This window comes from Acyrthosiphon pisum, chromosome A3, assembly GCF_005508785.2.
Source record: "Acyrthosiphon pisum isolate AL4f chromosome A3, pea_aphid_22Mar2018_4r6ur, whole genome shotgun sequence".
Lineage (NCBI taxonomy): Eukaryota > Metazoa > Arthropoda > Insecta > Hemiptera > Aphididae > Acyrthosiphon > Acyrthosiphon pisum.
The window spans coordinates 22,879,089-22,898,130 of record NC_042496.1 but is presented as its reverse complement, the minus strand read 5'-3'; the positions used below and the strand labels follow the sequence as shown (position 1 = coordinate 22,898,130).

General features: G+C 33.6%; 4 protein-coding genes across 11 annotated transcripts in view; 2 read left to right on the top strand and 2 right to left on the bottom strand.

The window, feature by feature from the left end:
* Positions 1-9,396, top strand: part of LOC100160052 (attractin-like protein 1) — a 17,864-nt gene extending 8,468 nt beyond the window's left edge. For both annotated transcript variants that reach the window (XM_008185778.3, XM_016805166.2), the window contains 15 exons: positions 285-468; positions 686-1,000; positions 1,092-1,253; positions 1,358-1,544; positions 2,424-2,594; positions 2,666-2,849; positions 3,119-3,286; positions 3,813-3,956; positions 4,033-4,182; positions 4,295-4,459; positions 4,811-5,027; positions 5,108-5,186; positions 5,381-5,527; positions 5,605-5,719; positions 6,419-9,396. In XM_008185778.3, coding sequence (XP_008184000.1) covers positions 285-468; positions 686-1,000; positions 1,092-1,253; positions 1,358-1,544; positions 2,424-2,594; positions 2,666-2,849; positions 3,119-3,286; positions 3,813-3,956; positions 4,033-4,182; positions 4,295-4,459; positions 4,811-5,027; positions 5,108-5,186; positions 5,381-5,527; positions 5,605-5,719; positions 6,419-6,579 — 2,549 coding nt within the window. In that variant the 3' untranslated portion in view covers positions 6,580-9,396. The remainder of the gene's footprint in view (positions 1-284; positions 469-685; positions 1,001-1,091; positions 1,254-1,357; positions 1,545-2,423; positions 2,595-2,665; positions 2,850-3,118; positions 3,287-3,812; positions 3,957-4,032; positions 4,183-4,294; positions 4,460-4,810; positions 5,028-5,107; positions 5,187-5,380; positions 5,528-5,604; positions 5,720-6,418) is intronic.
* Positions 9,397-10,799: 1,403 nt separating this feature from the next.
* Positions 10,800-12,224, bottom strand: Naca (nascent polypeptide-associated complex subunit alpha). 2 transcript variants are annotated; one of them, NM_001162829.1, is given in 3 exon segments: positions 10,800-11,660; positions 11,735-12,000; positions 12,065-12,163. In NM_001162829.1, coding segments are annotated over 2 exon segments (630 nt in total). In that variant the 5' UTR covers positions 11,960-12,000; positions 12,065-12,163; the 3' UTR covers positions 10,800-11,255.
* Positions 12,225-13,331: 1,107 nt separating this feature from the next.
* On the top strand, positions 13,332-16,009 carry LOC100162098 (WD repeat-containing protein 54). 3 transcript variants are annotated; one of them, XM_016805165.2, is made up of 6 exons: positions 13,332-13,911; positions 14,013-14,261; positions 14,722-14,902; positions 14,959-15,169; positions 15,288-15,537; positions 15,604-15,874. In XM_016805165.2, exons 1-6 carry the CDS (start codon positions 13,906-13,908, stop codon positions 15,742-15,744), a joined length of 1,038 nt encoding a protein of 345 aa, XP_016660654.1. In that variant the 5' UTR covers positions 13,332-13,905; the 3' UTR covers positions 15,745-15,874. The 3 variants fall into 3 exon arrangements, with proteins under 3 accessions (XP_016660654.1, XP_016660652.1, XP_016660653.1); XM_016805163.2 differs by having other exon boundaries at positions 13,333-13,911; positions 15,288-16,009; XM_016805164.2 differs by having other exon boundaries at positions 13,334-13,807; positions 15,288-16,009.
* On the bottom strand, positions 15,739-18,948 carry Nlp (nucleoplasmin). 4 transcript variants are annotated; one of them, NM_001161947.2, is made up of 6 exons: positions 18,721-18,948; positions 17,702-17,814; positions 17,422-17,641; positions 17,149-17,240; positions 16,992-17,079; positions 15,739-16,128 (listed from the first exon to the last, which is right to left on the bottom strand). In NM_001161947.2, exons 1-6 carry the CDS (start codon positions 18,740-18,742, stop codon positions 16,124-16,126), a joined length of 540 nt encoding a protein of 179 aa, NP_001155419.1. In that variant the 5' UTR covers positions 18,743-18,948; the 3' UTR covers positions 15,739-16,123. The 4 variants fall into 4 exon arrangements, with proteins under 4 accessions (NP_001155419.1, XP_008183988.1, XP_008183990.1 ...); XM_008185766.2 differs by having other exon boundaries at positions 15,866-16,128; positions 17,149-17,243; positions 18,721-18,936; XM_008185768.2 differs by having other exon boundaries at positions 15,870-16,128; positions 16,996-17,079; positions 18,721-18,943.
* Between the last annotated feature and the right edge of the window lie 94 nt (positions 18,949-19,042).

Here is a 19,042-nt window from a genome sequence, read left to right as displayed (position 1 = left end):
CATATAAAATTTGTAGTTAAAATAGGTGGTTGTCATTTAGGAAAAAAAAGTTGTATCGCGCATACACAAGTCTAATAAGGTTAAAAAGTTCATAGGCCATCATAAAGTGTATTTTTATGTCATAACAACCAAATAGAAAATAGAATTCAAATTGCATTACCCTACTCAAAGATTTTGAGTGTTCTCAATTAGCGATTACACATTGTATAATCATTCAATAGTGATAAAGTTATTTTATCTGTTGATTTGATTGAATACAAATCAATAATTATATTTTATTATAGGCACTAGAGAATGGGCAGTTGTAAAGACTAAAGGTTATCCAGTAAAGGGCGGATATGGGCACAGTGCTGCTTGGGATCCTGTGACAGAACGTATTCTTGTATATGGTGGCTATGTATCAATGAGTCCTCTGCAATCGGCTTTATCTTCAAAACTGTATGCATATGATCCTTACTCACATACATGGTAATTAATATTATTAATTATACTATTTATTTTCTTTATTTTCTTATACTTAAGGAACTACAGAGATAAATTAAAAATAACATCTCAAATGAAAATAAACATGATTTATAGTAACTAGATAAGGTTCTTGTAACCTTTAAGCAAATAGGCATCCTTAAAAGAGTGATCACAGTAAAATAAATAAAAATAATTATAATGTATATGTCTTTCTTTATAGGTATTTAATGAGTGACGGTCCAAGTGGTAGGTTTTTACATAGTGGTTCTATGTTGAGTCCTACTGGAGGTTTAATGTTGATTTACGGTGGAAACATACACAACGATACTGGAGTAAATTTAGTTTCATCTGGAGGTCAGTGTTATACTGCACAACCATTACTTTATGATACTTATTGTGACTCTTGGACACAAATGGCATTGCCCTCAAATTTATTCACCAGTCTCATGCGATTTGGACATTCTGCAATAACATTTGAAAAATCTATGTATCTATACGGTGGTTTCAACGGCCAAATGCTCAATGATATTCTCAAGTAAGAAAAATCAAACTGTTTACCATTTTTAGTGCTTGCTTTTTACATTGACATTTTTACTAATGGTACATACAACTTTTATTTTATTTAGATTTTCTCCTGGGAATTGTTCATCAAATAATATGATAACTAATTGTTTGAATAGTCGTCATTTTGGCGTTAAATGTGTCTGGGATAACGAAAAAGCCATTTGCTTACCATTTTCAGAAATACCAGCTATTCCACCCAGTATAGATTTTGAATCAACTTACAGGTAATATCAATTTAATCTTAAATAAAACATAAAAATTATGTTATTTCTTAACTATTTAACAATGCAAATATTACAATTTTTGATCTATAAAATAAAAAATATAGCCGTTGTCCTGAAGAAAGTAAGTCTCAAGTCACAGGAATTATTGATCAGTGCAAGCGGCAAACTACATGTGAATCATGCGTTCATACTCATCGTTGTGGTTGGTGCCCCTTATCGAATTCCTGTGTACATGATATAGAACAATGTACTACAATGAATAGAGATGATATTCCATATCGTAGTGAACGTGTAAGTATTGTACCTTGATAGCAGAGCGATTTCATATATACTTAATAGTGAATACTTATATTTAAATAGACGAGTGGCTAATTTTCTTAAGCAAAAATACAATTATACATCTTTAGTACATAATAGATTATATACAAGTTATTCACCAAGCACGATGGTCTCATATTTTTCTTCAATAATGCCGTTGTTAAAAATCTTATTTTTGAAATCTTTAAATATATTTAGACCATATTTCGAATTCTTTAGATGTTTTGTACTCCTTATGGAGTGCCCTGTAGTGATCCAAATTTCTATTTTTTAAATAGGACCCCCCTTTTTACTGTAAATGAATTTATGATTAACTTGTCTGAAAATGTTGACAAATAAAATTCAAAATTATATATAATTATTATTAATTTAAATCAAAAAAGTATGTTTTAATATCCATTAGAATTCTATAAAATAAATTGTTTGCAAAGTTTTGTCGCCAAATAAATTCAGTTAGATAGGAATCTTTATGATGGCGAACAATTCCCTTCTGTTTTTTAATTCGCTACTTTGCCGATCTACAAAGGCGTTCATTGTTAAAAAAAAAATTTATTGTGTATTGCAAAGATACAGATTAACAATCCGAATTTAAATTTATAAATAGATTCCTATATGTAGGTTGTCAAGATAACCTGGGTAGTTCTAACAGGTAGTCTTAGAAAAATTTGGATAGTCGAGATAACCCGGAACTACCATTAAATATCAATTACATTTTAAATATATGGATTTTAAGCTATGAATTATTTATTATTCATATAAATATAAAATATATACAATTTCTAAAAGTGGGGACATTCTGGATTCGCGCCTATATCAAAATGTCTAATGTAGATGATAATTTTGCTTTTGTAGCCAATAACATCTGGTTATCAATGTACTAATGAAAATGCTGATCATATGCGTTGTAACCATCTTCACTCTTGTCAATATTGTGTTACGCATACTGGATGTCATTGGAATTCCAAGATTGAAGTTCCTATATGTGTACCAATCACAAACAAATCCATGATTCAAGATTTTACAGTTAGTTTTATCTCTAAAGTCTATCATTGTTTTATAAATACAATTTTATAAGCTTCATATTTTTTACACAGTCACCAGATGTATGTGAAAGTGTTTGTGATCATTATACTGAATGTACAAATTGTACAAAAGATGAATGCATTTGGTGCCAGAATAATGAACGATGCATTGACAAAAATGCGTACACATCTTCATTTCCATACGGTCAGTGCAGAGAATGGACAACTGATGAGCACCGTTGTAGAACTTCACCAGGTGAGGAATTACTAATTTATTTTTATTTTTTATTTTTTACTAATGTTGATAAGTGATGGCAGCATTTCCTGATAATATTGTATGTTTAATATTTTGATATTTTAAAGCTTATTATTATTATTATTTATAATTTTTACTTGAAATTTTGAAATTATGACTTGAAATGTAAACTCAAAAGTATTAATTTGGTATAAAATTATTTTTGTTATTATACACTTTAGTTTCAAGTAGAACTTCTATTTTTATTTTAAATTAGCAAATGTTTTCAGGAAATTCACAGTGTAATTACTATAGGACTTGCACTGACTGTCGAGATGATCCAGAGTGTGGTTGGTGTGATGATGGGTCGGGCACTGGTTTAGGTTCATGCATGGCCGGTGGCAATACGCCACCACAATCATGTTCTCAAAATAAATGGTACTTCACTCACTGCCCAAGTTAGTATACAAAATTAAACATTAATTGGTATTTATAAAAATAAGTGTTCCACAAGATTTTGCAAACTATGGTATGTGTGAACAGGTAATACTTTAACAAGACTAATAAAAATTTTTTAAGTAATTTGATCATAGTGATTATTCTCTGTCCCAAGAGAGAATAATCATTTTTTGTGCATCATGAATGATTTGATTGGTGCATCGAGATCCACATGATCACACTGACACCGCCGGGTAGTTGGTAGATCGATTATTCTCTCGTGGGACGGAGTATAGTGTCAGACATACACTATATCAAAATGTATGTGCAGGTACAGTAGACAATAGTCAAAAATGAATTAAATTTTGTAACAACAATTGGATTCTTATGAATAATCAAATTTATAATATAGTTTTTTTTCACAATATTGTTTGATTATTTCTAATGGACATCTTTGGAATATGAATAAGTAGAATTCATTGTACAACTTTTTTACTTTCTATGGTTTTATACATACTAATGCAATGTTATTTACTATTTACACAGCTTGCCAGTGCAATGGCCATAGCACTTGTATGAACAATACTGATGTGTGTATACACCCCTGTTCAAATAACACCGAAGGTCAAAACTGTGAGACTTGTATTAAAGGATTCTATGGGAACCCAGTCAATGGTGGTGAATGTAAAGGTAATTGTTTTATTTAGGGAATTAATCATTATTATAAGTAAATAATTAAATTATACATACAATTTTAATTTTATAGAGTGTCGGTGTAACAATCAAGGTAACCATTGTAATCAAGAAAATGGAAAATGCTATTGTACTACAAAAGGGATAATAGGAGATAACTGTGAAAAATGTGACACAAATAACCATTATCTTGGAGACCCATCTAATCATGGTTCCTGTTTTTGTAAGTAAATTGTCTAGTTTTGCTTAGGATAAAAACAAATAACAATATAATGTATACATTTATGTTCCACTCATCTATTATTTCAAGCATTATAACATTTTATTTTTTTTAGATGATCTGACCATTGACTATCAATTCACATTCAACTTGTCTAAAAAAGATGATCTGAGGTTCACACAAATCAATTTTCAAAATTCACCTTCAAAGTCTGATGTTGATGCCGACTTTAGCATCACCTGTTCGGTGATGGCCAAGATGAACATCACTGTCAGACCTGGTATGTTTCAGTAAAAAAATAAAAAATATATATGTATTCATATTTTTTAAATCAAATGGTGCAAGTGTATTCATTGTCAATAACATCAAAACTCAACTGGCCCATGGCCTGTAATTTCTACAATAAAATATTGTATTAAAAATTAATAGCTCTATCTCATTTTCTTTCATAGTATGAGTTTATACCGTAATAAATATGGAAACATCTTGTACTAGTTTTCTTTAGATGACACATTACACATTTTAGATTCCACTCAAACTTATTTAAGGGGGTATTCTTAAGAGAAGAAATCTATAGTATAAAAATTAATTAACTTATAAGTTTAATTTTTATAATATTTCCCATTTATAGCTTCCGGGCCGGAAAAGATGCTACTACCGTTACAGAACTGCACAAACTTCAGAACTAAGTTTTTGAAATCAGAATACATGTTTGGCACCGGCGACAACATGTCGCTGACAACATTCTATGTTTACGTTTACGATTTTAAACCTCCACTCTGGATACAGATATCGTTTTCTCAGTATCCAAAATTAAATCTACAACAGTTTTTCATCACATTCTCTTCGTACGTATAATTTTACCGCAGCAGGTTCTGCCGGTATTATTATCATTGTCATTACCTTGGATTTTTGTTATACGTTGCAGATGTTTCTTGCTATTACTGTTGGTTGCTGCCATATTGTGGAAACTCAAACAAAAATACGACATGTATCGCAGGAGACAGGTAGGTCTTGTCGTTTTTGTGTAAATAATAAATATCTGTACATATTGTCTTTAACTTTGGCCCATTAACAAAATATCAAATTTTACTGGTAATCCGTTTAAATCAAAAAAAAATTGCCAACCTATTGTACACTGCACTGTTATGTAGCCAAGCGTATAAAAAATTTTATATTATTCTGTTCATTTTGCGCGTAGAGAATGTTCGTGGAAATGGAACAGATGGCCAGCAGACCGTTTTCGGTGGTCGAGGTGGAAATAGAAAAACGCAACGCCATTCATGGTAACCAAATACCATCGATACCGACCATTTCTGTTTCGAGCAATTTGAGAAAACGCAAAATTGTAAGTGATATTAATAACTATTATTATACAGTAATATGACATTATGTGTGCTTAAAAAAATATACTTTGTTATGCAGGATGTACCAAATCCAGTGGCCTTGGAACCTTGTGCAGGCAATCGAGCAGCCGTGTTGACGTTGCTTGTCAGACAGCCGACGGGTAACGATAGATTCACACCACATGGATATTCGGGTATGCCAAATATATTAAATGCCTATAGATTATTCAGATATCAGAGTGGTCCATTTGTCTTGTTCCATGCAATATCTTAGAAATTACAAGAAATAATTAAAGTGAAAATGTCATAAATGCGCTGAAATCATTGCCGTAACCGTAAAACAATATGTATTGATGAGAAACTAATAAGCCTTACCACAGCCAGCGCTTGTACACAGCAACCATCTTTTAATCTTTGATACTGACTAGTGACTACCGAACCACAAACCTTGAATTCTGGGAAGCTGGCTTTAAACGTCTAGAAATGCTTTGTATTTTCTTATGCCAGTTTCCTACGCCACAAACCCCACCATTTCCAAGGTGTCTATGATAAGCCTACAGTAGCCTAGAGCCATGAGGAGCAACATTTGAGGGAAAGTGACGAAGTCAAGAGGGAGAATTTAGGTGTTTATACCCCCCTACCATTGCCTTTCCTGCCCGAATAAATGTATTATAATATACTAAAACTGTCAAAAACTTAGTTTGATTTATACTTAAACCACCCCCTCCAATTCACAATCCTGGCTACACGACTGTTGAGGGATATCATATTTATCTCCCAGTCCAACAACTGCAGCAGTTAATATAATATAATTAATAAGGTGTTCGTTATTCTCAACTTTGCACCTACTACTACTAAAGTTAATACTTCTATTTTTTTGTTATTCAACTCAGGTCTGGCGATAGCGTCAGCTCTGGTGGTGGTCGGCAACGTTCAACATTCCAAGAACAATGGGATCGACAACAGCAGTTCTCCGCTGCCGGGCAAAGAAGACGTCCGCTGGACCGGTAGGGGTTTAAAAGCCAGTCAGCATCCCAGTGAAGCGCGAATTTAAAATAATGACGACGACACTCACAATCTCTCTTCTCTTCACCGGCATTGTCGGCGGTTCTTTCGCGCTGCAGCGTAACAAATAATAATATTATAATCGTATAAAAAAATACCTACACCTGTAGATATATATATATATCTACCGTGTGTATAGTCGAACCAGATAAGACTGATGAGATCGTATATATTATTATAATATACGTTTATACGGTGCATTTATGTAATACTTTACTACTATATTTAATATAAATACAATTAATGTAATACTACTACTGCTACTACTACTACTACTACCACTACTACTACTACTACTACTACTACTACTAAACTATCCGTAGGTTTCTGAATTAATCTGATGGCCCATAGTATGGTCATCAGATTGGTTATGAATGACAAAACATAGGTACGATGAAATACAATAGTATTATACACACGTTAGGCCTATATTTTTTTTACCGCTGCTTTGGCAAGTGTTATGACATTTTTATTGCATAGGCGCAGCGCAGCGCAGCGCATAAGCCACTTCTTTTTAATCTCATATAGGCAGTGGTTGCACTAGGGGGTGCTTAACCCCCTTAAAAATATCCCTTATTGATTTAGATATAAGCCCCCCAATGGGTTATTTTAAATTAATAGTTTTGTTAGGTCTGCTGTATCATTCCCCCCCCCCCAGAATTGTAACCCTAGTTTTGCACCAATGCATAGTAGAAATTCGCTAGACTAAACCGGTATGAAAAATAATGCACCGGGATTTTTGGACCATATCATTTACATGGTGCATTATCCCGGTGCGGGATAATGTGGGATAATTTTAAACCGGTTTAATCTAGCGAATTTCTATTTATAGACACGATACTTAGAATCTCATCTTGATCCGTGTACTTCCATAGCACAAAAATCTCAAATCTGTGTCTTAATCACCAATTGATAAACATGCCATTCGTTCTATGTGTCAATGGATAGTCCTCCTGATTGACTATTGCCCCCATCCCCCTCACCAAACACCTATGATTTATAGTTTAATTTTTAACTTGCCTGCCAATGTCTGCCATCCCCATTTATACACACTCTTTCAGTGTGCAATAGTTTTCTCCTCGGGCACATTCCTAATTCCTATATAATAATATATTATACCATCGGTCTCGAATGTCGAGAGACGGTTTGGGTATACTTAGTACACCGTACTGCCGCGTAGGTAGAATATATAATATTTTGCATGTTACATGTCGTTTGTGATTATTATATTGATAAAATATTTATATATACCTCTACGTCATACGATATTATAATTATTTAATATATATTATTTATTATTATTGTGTACAACTGCTGTGACACCCATAAATACTATTATTATTATTGTTGTTACTTGTTGTATGATAGACAATATTTCTTTGCAGTACCTGTGTATAGACCGTTTGAAAACGTCGTCTCTTCTCGTCCATTCTGTGGCACACGTCACCAGCCCTCAAATCGCTTATCCCTCGAAAGTGAAACCCCTCGTTACAATCCCGAACAGTTATAAGAGATACTCTGGCAGCGTATCTAACATAGCCCTGCAGTTTCTCCTTCCATCGATTGCATACGATCCAAGAGCGTCCGTATTAGTCTACTGAACTAGGTATTCGTTTCCCTATTTTTGTATTCCCATTTCTCATTAGGAATTTGCCAGATTGTGTTACTGCAACATATTTTACTTGTACTATAATACTATATGTACTACTTTATAGGTGTGACGTAAAGTTTCTCGGGTCGGTTCTCATTATTCTTTTCTATCTTCTACACTAACATTGCCTACATAATTATGATAATAATATATTTTGGTCCGTAATCCAAAACAGGGCTAAATTCAAAATAGTTTGTCCAGCGGGTGTCCGACATGACACGACGATGATAAGCGTATTCGGTAAAACTCTTTTTCTCATTATAATAATACTGCGCTACAATACATTTTATAAGAATTATTTATTATTATAAATTATATATTATTAATTATTATGTGTTCTGATAAAAAGAAGCGTATTATTTATAAAAAATATTTTCTGTGATTTTAGATTTGCTTACTCGATTGTGAGTGGTTTTTCTTTATATAGTGTTAACTACTTTATGATTTTGTATGTACATATATTATATATATTATACGGATGGTAGAATTCTCCAAATAACACTGCTAAGTGCTAATTATTATTAATTAATACAGTTATATAATTATATTATAAAAATTATTATTTTTTTTTATTAAATTATATATCATTAGTTTAAAATGTTAATTTTAGTTTATAAATATTTTTTTTTTAAAACGTCCATTTTTTTTTTTATATTTTCATTATCATATATTTTTTGTTAAGAAAACTATTAAACTATACTTGTTTTGTCATTAGTCATGTTATTTAATATCCTAGTTTATTTTGTATAAAAGAAAGAAAACAGGACACAGAGTATATGGCTTAAATTATAATATGATGCATCTATTGTACCTATTTATAAAAATATAATTATCATAAATTTAATGCGAGAAAATAATATTAGCTTTTGAGAATATCGTTATAAAAAAATTTGTATATTTGATATTTCATCTAAATCAATTCAATAATTACTATTCACATAATAAATGCATTATTCAACTATAAACGCTATTGGGAATGTTAAATATTATGTTTAATGATGTTATTAAAAATGGTTATACTGTTATAAAAATAAAATAAATATGTGCATATTTAGTACCTTTTGTTATAGGTCATACATTTTTAAAGTTATTAAATGTATATAACACAAGAATTTTTAATTCTAGTTAAATATAAATTTACAATATACAATCAACTAAAAAATGTTGTTCTACTTTTGACTGTAAAACCTAACTAACAAATGTATGTGATGGTGAATTGTGAATTCAAAAAATATAACGTTTTCTAGGCACATCAAATAATATACAATATACAATAGAATATTTTAATAATACTTTAACTATTAAAAGCACTGTTAAAAAGTTGTTGCGTTCTTAGTAAAATAAATAAAAATAGAAGTATCAAAAATGTAGGAAGCTATAAGTAATCTTGAAAGAATTAATCATTTGAGACTAGCCTGCAAGTGATACTTGTTAAGTTTGTTTTTATTAATTATGTACCATGTGTCCATGTGCAATGTCCACAATATAATATATATTATATTGACCTACAGACTATTCTCACATTGTTAACTAATCTTAGTGAATCACGATCATTGTATTAGGTATTATATTAAAAGTAATTGCAAATACATACAATTATTATAAAAAGCAATAGCATATACAATATAATAAATCAGTCCACTCACGTTTATGTATTACAATATTCTTTTATGAATCAATTGAATACACTGAAATGATTAAATTAGAAATATAATTAAGATTTAAGTTTAAATCAACGCCTATTCACATTTGTAATATGTTCCAAGTATATGTGTATGTTGGTGTCTTGCCAACTTTAATATTGATAAAAACATGGAAGTGTTGATTACGCATTGTCAACAGCCACATAGTACGAGCACCACTACACATGGCTGATGATAACTAAGTAAAATCCTTCTTACAAACCGACAAATGTTGAAAATTCAAAACCAACTGCACACCTTTATTTTTACTGAACGCCACATGCCAGCACTTAGAAAACTTAAAAAATAAATAGAATATATTTTGATAAATACCAGTTTCACACAGACGACTCCAATGAAAGAGCATGGAATTTGTAAATAATAATCGAACTTAAATATTTATGAATGTGAAAATAGTTTGTCACAAAAAGAATGGAAGAATCTACCATATACATAAATTGTGGAATTTACAAAATATATTTAAGTGTTCACTATTTTGTGTTGTGTGCCCAAAGCCAATTACCGAGGTTTGATTTACACTAAAAATACATGTTTGGCCGGGCCACACCAATGCAGCATAAAAGGGGCAGCCAGGTTATAATTTAAATTGTTCTTTACTACATTAATGTACCAGACTTAGGCATCCGTTTAACTTATACTAACCACTTATACTTATACTAATCAAGTCATAAGTAATTTATAAACAAATATATCTTAATTTTATTTTAACCTCGATATCATGGAAATAATGCATATATTATATATTATAACTCTTGATGTTTTATAATTATCTATTGTATAATTTTCTTTTTTTGTTCAAATGTTTTTAATTTTGTTGTATCGTAGCTGTGTATTTGACAATAAATTTAAACAAGATGATGTTAACAATTATTTTTATTTATATTATTTGTAACATTTTTTAATAGTGTAACTTAAAACCGAGATTATTGAAATGACTGTCTATCAAACAACACAACTATATTATTTAAATGTTATTTTAAAAAGTAATTCAACAAACACCAAAAAAATTGTTTATATGATAGTATTATGTACTTAACTTTAAGAGACAATAATATATAGCTGAGCTAAGAGATAAAATAAATCAATGCATATTTATAAGGTTGCTATAAAAATGAAGTAACTCAATATTGTAGCCAGAGAAAGTTTTGTATTGAACCGAAAAATAGTATATACAAATAACGTGAAGGAAATAATCAATTTTACAGAAGATCATGTAGTAAACCTGCTTATTTATTAACGGATCTCATTATCAGTCTAAAGTATAAACAATGATAATTCTCTCCCTTAAAACGTTATATATGTATCTTAATTTTACATCGTCAAGTCCATAATAGCATTGACAATATCGTTGTTGTTCTTTAGCAGCGCTTCAATGGCCTTGCGTTTGGTCACTTGTGCTTGCGCACAAACTAGGTCCACATCCTTTTCTTCTACTCCCTTGTAATCAATCTCGCCTTCTTCCTCTTCTTCTTCTTGGATAGGCTGGCTGACCATTGGCCTGGATGCACCATCTTTGTCCAATACATTCGGCATCATATCAGCAGACTTGAATTTCTCAGCAGCTGCAACTTGCGCTTGCTGGCTCAAATCTTCGATCTTGGCTTCACCAAACACAATGTAAGTGTCAGAAGCTGGGTTCTTGAAGACATCAGGATTGTTGATGACAAACAAAATATTTTTGGACTTGCGAATGGTCACTCGATTGACTCCGTGGATCTAAAACCAGAAACAATTTGAGGGTTGATTGAACAACGATCATTATAACCGAACAATAATTTTCTACAACGCACCTGCTTGAGACCAAGTTTAGATATGATTTTTCTGGCTTTTTTCTCGCCTCTCGACTGTCTGGCCTTGTTGGACAAGTCTTCTGCGGTGACGCCGCTTGCTCCCTCGCCACCCTTACCGGTCGCAACATCTACGCCGCTCGAATCGCTGTCACTGTCTGCAGCGTCCTTCTTGGGATCCTCGAAGCTCACCTTTTTCGTCGCATCGATTTCCGTTAATTCAGGCATGTTTCCTGCAATAAAACACGAGCGTTAGCGCCATTGAAAGTCTGTTGACTTTAGGATCGGTACGTATCCAAGACGAATGTGCCACAGACTTGACTTGTTACTTACCCGATGCGTTAAAAGCAAATTTGCTGGTTGAACAACAATCAACAGAACGGGCCTCGAGGTTAGGTACGAAAAAACGTGTTGTGATCAACAATGAGACTCGCGAAGACCGATTTCGGTAATATCAAAATCACAGTTCGGCATTCAAGTCAAGGAGTATATTAATATACTGTGTAAAAGAAATAAGCGTACAGTGGTACCGCGCGTGATAATGTCGAAAGTCGCGATCGAACTGCTTGAACGACGAAATAATATTATTGTGTCAGGCGGCAAAAAAAGTAAAAAACAATTTTATGATTTATGTCTTTTGATAATAATTCAATACGAAATACGAATTATGAGACATAATATCCGTACGTCAGATGGGTACAATTTAAACTTGAATTATTTAACTTAACATCGGAGCGTATATTGAGCGCCGAAAACTAATCATTAAATAATGAAGCTGGATGACTATAGACTATTTTTGTGACAATTTTTTTAGTGATAATAACACTTGTATGCTCGGTTGCATTATGGTATTTTCTAGGCGGTATTTACATTGCCGTCTGTATATTCTACTATATTATATCTTACTATATTATACCATTTCTAACCACAAAATAGCGACAGAGGATTTGCCCCGAAATATTTTGTTGTCCTTGTCACTTTAAAAAACCCTCATAGGTTATTAAGTATTATAAAATAGCGCCGTACATGACGGCCATACGACGCAAACCGGGTATCCGTCCGTGGTTTTACATTTTTTTTGGCGATGTTCCGGAAGGAGCCGACGGATTTAACATAATTATTCGGAAAGCCAGAAAAATGTACTATCCGACGAGATACATTAAAAAAACACACGGCTGATTAAGTAATTGTACTTAGCACCCGAAAGACCCAGGTGACTATTTCCCGTATGACGTGTAACGGGTATCCGCCGTCCGAGGTTTTTAATTTTTTTGGCAATGTTCCGAAAGGTGTCCGACGGACCTAACATAGATATTTGGAAAGCCAGGAAAATTTACCATGACAAACTATACTTTGTCATGAAATTCACTATCCAACAAGATACAAAGAAAGTAACCTTTGATCAGTAATCTGATTGGATGATGGTTTTCTGCTTCATCGAATTTAATTTAATTTTTTCATTAGTATTTTTTTGAACTAAAACTACATTCGACTGACCGACTATCATCAACTCGACGAGTTAAATTACGATCAGAGACGATTGAGAAATAAAACGATAAGGTTCTTACGATAATGATTCTATAGTTATCGAAAATAATAAGCTTAAATTCTATTTTCTACACGATTGTATTGTAAATTATTAACGAAAAGATTCTAAGAATACAGATAAAATATATTTGGTGAATATACTTCGAAATGTCGAGCGTTGAACGAATTGTGACGTGTTAGTAACCTAGTGGCCGGTTTTCCCAAAATTTAGTTTCTAATTACCGAGTGTACTTAAATGCCTTGTTTTCCTTCGAATTATTGAAAATTTGAATTATCGAGAGGCGACTGTTGAGCGTCTGTAATTCACCAGTACTCAACCGGGCATACTCGGTTTCTTATCACTAGTCACCTATCTTTGTTCACCCAACTTCACACACGTTAAATAATGTGAACAGCGCGAATGATACCGAATGACAAATCAATAAACTCGTACGGTTGTACGACTACCGGGCTAGTATATTATATTAAATATTAGTAAAATAGTAACAAAGTTCATTCCCGAGACCAAGACGAGCGATTCGATCGGCCGTAAGATTTTATTAAAGTCTTCAACGACCAACCCTTTATTCAACCCCCTACTGTCTTTGTCTGTATATGATTTAGTTTACTCGCACAGCTACTACTGCATGACTGTAATAACTACACTTTCTAATATAATATTATTGTGATAAAATAGCTTGACTCACGACGACCTAGTCGATTTTTAATTTAAACTTTATAACCATATATTTAGGCGATAAACGCACACGGCACCCACAGACGACTGATGTTATATTCAAAGGAAAAACAAATTTTCGTCAAAGGTACCGTGTCGGCGGTCACGAACAACGTTGCCGTGAACGTGTCCAAGTATCAAAAAACGTTGCACGGTTTTGCCGTCATTGACCGGCAAACAGTTCACGTGGTGGGTACAGAAAATGCCGTGGATGATGCAGCCGATGTTCCGCAGCATTGTCTCGACACGAAGACCGACGTCACCCAAGTAAAATGATTATAAAATCCTCGTACAAATAACAATTATAAAAGCAGTATTCGTATACGGGAAGACATTTATTAAAACTTCTATTAACCGGCAAAATTGTACGACCTTTCAAGTCAATTTTTCCAGGGTAGATACCTATGTTCGTAATTGAACCCCCTCCATACGCCTGGTCAATCATCAAAACTAGTCTCCACTAATGATATTCTATGATAAACTACAGTAATAAAATTACAAAGGTTTTTTTAGACGCAGTCGATACAAGCACACAACTTGTTGTTAACTGAAAAGAAAATTATCCAAACTTTTCAACTACTTATTATTCTCATGAGAAAAAGACACTTTTTAAACTAACACAACTTACTGTGTTTATTACCTACTGGCTACTTATCGATATTTGTACAAATAAAATTATATACATACAATTATGAAACCGGAATTAAGGTTATTTCCCTATCCTTAGGTACTCTGGTGTACACTTGGCTACATAAATTGCTTAGTTGTCACTTGTTCAGAAGGTTTGATCATTTATGATTGCGACAAACAGTTCAAACGCATATACACACACAACTGTGAGGACAAAAACATGAAGGAGAAATACGCAAAAGGGATAGCTGCATTCGAGTGCACTTACCTGTGTGTCGGTAGGTAAATTCAGTTTCAATTTCTGTAACATTATAACACTAAATTATATCCACAGGGAACAGTAACGGATCAATCAGAGTGTTCGGACCAGATGAAGACGGACAAGTGGTGTTTTTAGACCGAAAGCTGTTCCACGGGGCTCCTATCACTGACATGTCATCTTACAAACATAATTTGGTGTCCTGTGACGAGTCCGGTTGTACAGTACTTTCACAAATTGATTGTGGAGAATTGATGATCATTGCTCGATCAAAAATGTTTGGGGGGTTTGTATAATACAAAGAATATGATAGCACTGTGCACAATTTGCCATTATATATTTCACAAAAAACACATCTGAAGTATCCGGGTATGAGGCATTGACACTTACAGTCTGTCTTTCAGACATCCGTGCACTACGACAGAAATGACTAGAGTCGGACTAATGGCCGTAGGTTATGGATGTGGAACAATTCGTATGTTTGATCCAGCTGTCAAAATTATAAACGGAGATGCAGAAGATCAGCTACCAATGATAGTCCAGATATCAGCACACGCTAGATGCATTACATCAATGTCGGCAGCTAAAGATGCAGATTTGTTGTTGAGTGTATCTGAAGACTCGTGGATTAGAGTGTGGAAAATAAGTTCTACAGTAATAATAATGAACAGAAACATATTTTGCAAATTACCTATGTTAGCTACTATTTTACCATTTCAGACAATTACATTAGTATATTGCTACATGAAAGAAGATACCATGTTTGTAGGATGCCAATTCATTACGAGAAATGGATCAAAATTCTGTACTACTGCATATGATTCACAATATATAACATGCTACACAGTAAACCAATTGTAGGATATGTAACTTTATTTAAAAAAAAATTAAATTAATGTAATTGTGGTAAAAAAATTGAATTTAAAACAAGACATTGTATTTATATTGTATAAGTGGAGGGCTTAAATAATAATAAAAAAAATACATCAGATATTATGAATATATAATTTTAGTAACTTCAACATTATTCTGGATGTTTCTATTTCGGATAACAGATAGGATATCCTTAATACAAGTTAAAAAGCCTAATTATTACATACAGAAGGTCAGCCTAAAAAAAAAAAAACAATTTGAAATTAAAAAACCTTAATTGTTAAATAAATTAACACCAGAGGACAGTGTCTCTTGTTTCATTGGAATTCATACATCCAGGAACATTAAAGCCTGATGTTGAGTTTAATTAGTCTGAAAAAAAAAACAAAGTATTAGTACGTTTATATAATATTTAATAGGTTCATTACATATAATTGGGAGAAAAGATTTCAGTAGTCCCGCATTCAAAGCTAGTTGTCTCAAGTTATTTAGTATCTAATAATTAAACTAAAAAACATTTAACTGACAATGATTAGCAGCAAGTTTCTAAAGAAATCTAGATACTTTGAAAAATTAATTTCTATACTCCGGCCCACAAAAGTCTAGGTAAACCGCATTTCGATGCTGACATTTCTCCCACCACTCAAGAACGTAAATACAGCGGCATATAAAAACACAGCGAATTAATTGCTGATCTGGGGGTGTTACTTGATTCTCCAATTTGAATAAAAAAAAAACTCAGGAAAAAATACGTTATAAACTTAAAATGTAAGTGACACAAAAGATCAATTATAAAAACGAATTGGTCGAATTTTGTAAACATATTTAGTGTAAATCTAGCAAGCTGTAGGTGAAATGTTACAAAAAAAAACGAGATACATTATTCCTAAATTAATATTTAACAAGAAGCCAAAATTTGTATATTTCATGTGCTACCCTTGGCATATCAAAATGAACAATGTCTGCAGTTTAGTACCCAAATTTTTCCCACCTACGGCAATGACCCATGTTGGGGTAGGTATAGTTGTGAGAAAAGACGAGTTTTAGACGCCACCCAGAAGCGCTCGCTCAGTGGCACCAAAAATGTAACAAATTGAAATTAAGGTTCATGATCAATAAAAAAATGGCCCAAATTTATGAAAACTTCCCCATATTATACTTGAACTTGAATTATGAGAAAACTACTTTATTTCAAAATTAACTTATGTAAATATTAAATTACAAAAATACATTACCTACTTCGCTATCAATTTTAGGCCTCTTGGGTGCTTTACCGCCCTTTGAATTTGAATTGGCAGCTATTTTACGTTTCTTTTCATCTACCTATAAAAAATAAGTTAAAATAATATAAATAACAATTAAAAACAAAAAAATTAATATGAATCTACATACACTATTCTTGTCTTCTTCAATTTCCTCCTCTTCTTCTTCAAATTCTTCATCAATTTCATCGTCATCCTCTTCATCAGCCATTCCTTCACCAGCTACTCCAAGTAAATTTTTTGTATTTTAAATAACCATCATATTATATAAATTTAAAAATATAAAAATTTAGCTCAGAAACTAAAAAAGGTTCATCAGATTGTTAATCAGACGCAAATTACCCAAAAATAATTCATCATAGCAAAAAATAAAAAAGAATAATCACTGCTTATTAATACTTACTACCAACTGAGTGATTTCCCAATAGATGAATAGGACCATTTCCTTTTACAAGTTTAAATGTAACTGGGGGATCTGGGAACAAAAGATCAAGTACACATTGACTATGACCAGTACCTCCTTTCAATACAACAACGGGGAACTTAATGTCAGATTTGTAACCCATTGCTTCCACTTCGATTACGTTAACTTCATCGTCTGGTACCTCTGGTCCAAGAACAGCCTGAAAAAAAAAATGTATTAGTACAAATTGCCTAGAAAACTAAAAATAAATTTTACTTACCTGTTTAACAAGCAAAGTATGTTCACCCCGGAAAACGTGAGCACTATCATTGGCATCGCCTTTTACATCGGGATCCCACACTTCGGTAGTCTTAGTCTTATCCAAAGTAACTCCTATAAATTGTTTGTATACATATATTATCAACGTTTACATTACAAGAATACACTTAAAAATATACAAGTCTAGAAATTCGCCGGGCCAAACCGGTTTAAAATTATCCCTAATCATCCTGCGCCGGAATAATATCGACTCTGCAGGCACGGGATGGCGTCGAGCAGAACAAGCAAGTCATCGTAATTTATGGTGGTAATAACGGACGCGTCGCCAAAATTAAAAACCGGAAGATCGGGTGCGCGGGATAGGATATACTTCGGAGGTAACTTTGGAGGTCGCCGTCTTTCGCCTTGAAACGGTCGTCATGCCCTCTCATATTATGTCAAACGTAACGACGCAACGTGCGACGGGCACACGAGGTACGGGAGGACGTGTAATAAAAAAAAATTCAAGTGCGAGAGTACAGACGAAAAATAATAACTCCGTCGGGCACGCGCCCAACCGCAGAAAAATTTAACGACCGACGACACGCGTCCTGTCCAACCGGGAAAACCGAAATAGAACGTAACGGCCGCGCACGAGGCAATAAAAAAATAAAATAAATCAAGACGCCGCCGACCGATTTATAAACGTCGACACAGTCGACGAGAACAATAGCGAAAAATGTTTTCGCCGGGAAACCGTTGTCGCACACAAAGAGCGGGCCGCGCGGACCATGTGACTTTTAGGCTTCGGTTTGCCGGGGGCCAGTCAAAGGGATAAAAAAAAATCGCGCGCCGCGGAAGGCTGTCGAAAAAATTCGCAGGAAACGTGTCAACCACGCGAGGAAAGAAGCAACGCAAAACGCAGAAAATCGGTGTGGACGGGGGGAAGTAAAACGTGAAAAAAATCGGCAACGTGTGGAGCGCGCGCGACCATATTAAATATCGACAAACACGAAGTTTTCGCGCGGCCTTCATACTCACCCCAAAAGTAGTCTTCAGTCATTCTGACGTTTCGACCGTTTATCGACGTGAAAATGTTTTAAACCTGAGTGGCGACGCGTTTGCAGTAAAAACGCGGTATTGGCAAAAAGAATACTGTTAAAATTGACAATTGCGCACAATGCGTACGGTACGACAACTGCAACAGTAATGGCCGACAGCGGTTTTCGTCGTCGTCGCCGTCGTCGTCGTTGCCGGTAAACAAAATCCGTTGTCTGTCCATGCACCGCCCGACCATCTGTGGCGCTACCTACGGACGCCACGCCGGGTCAGTGCGGCCGTATTTAAGGGAGGAAAAAAAAAG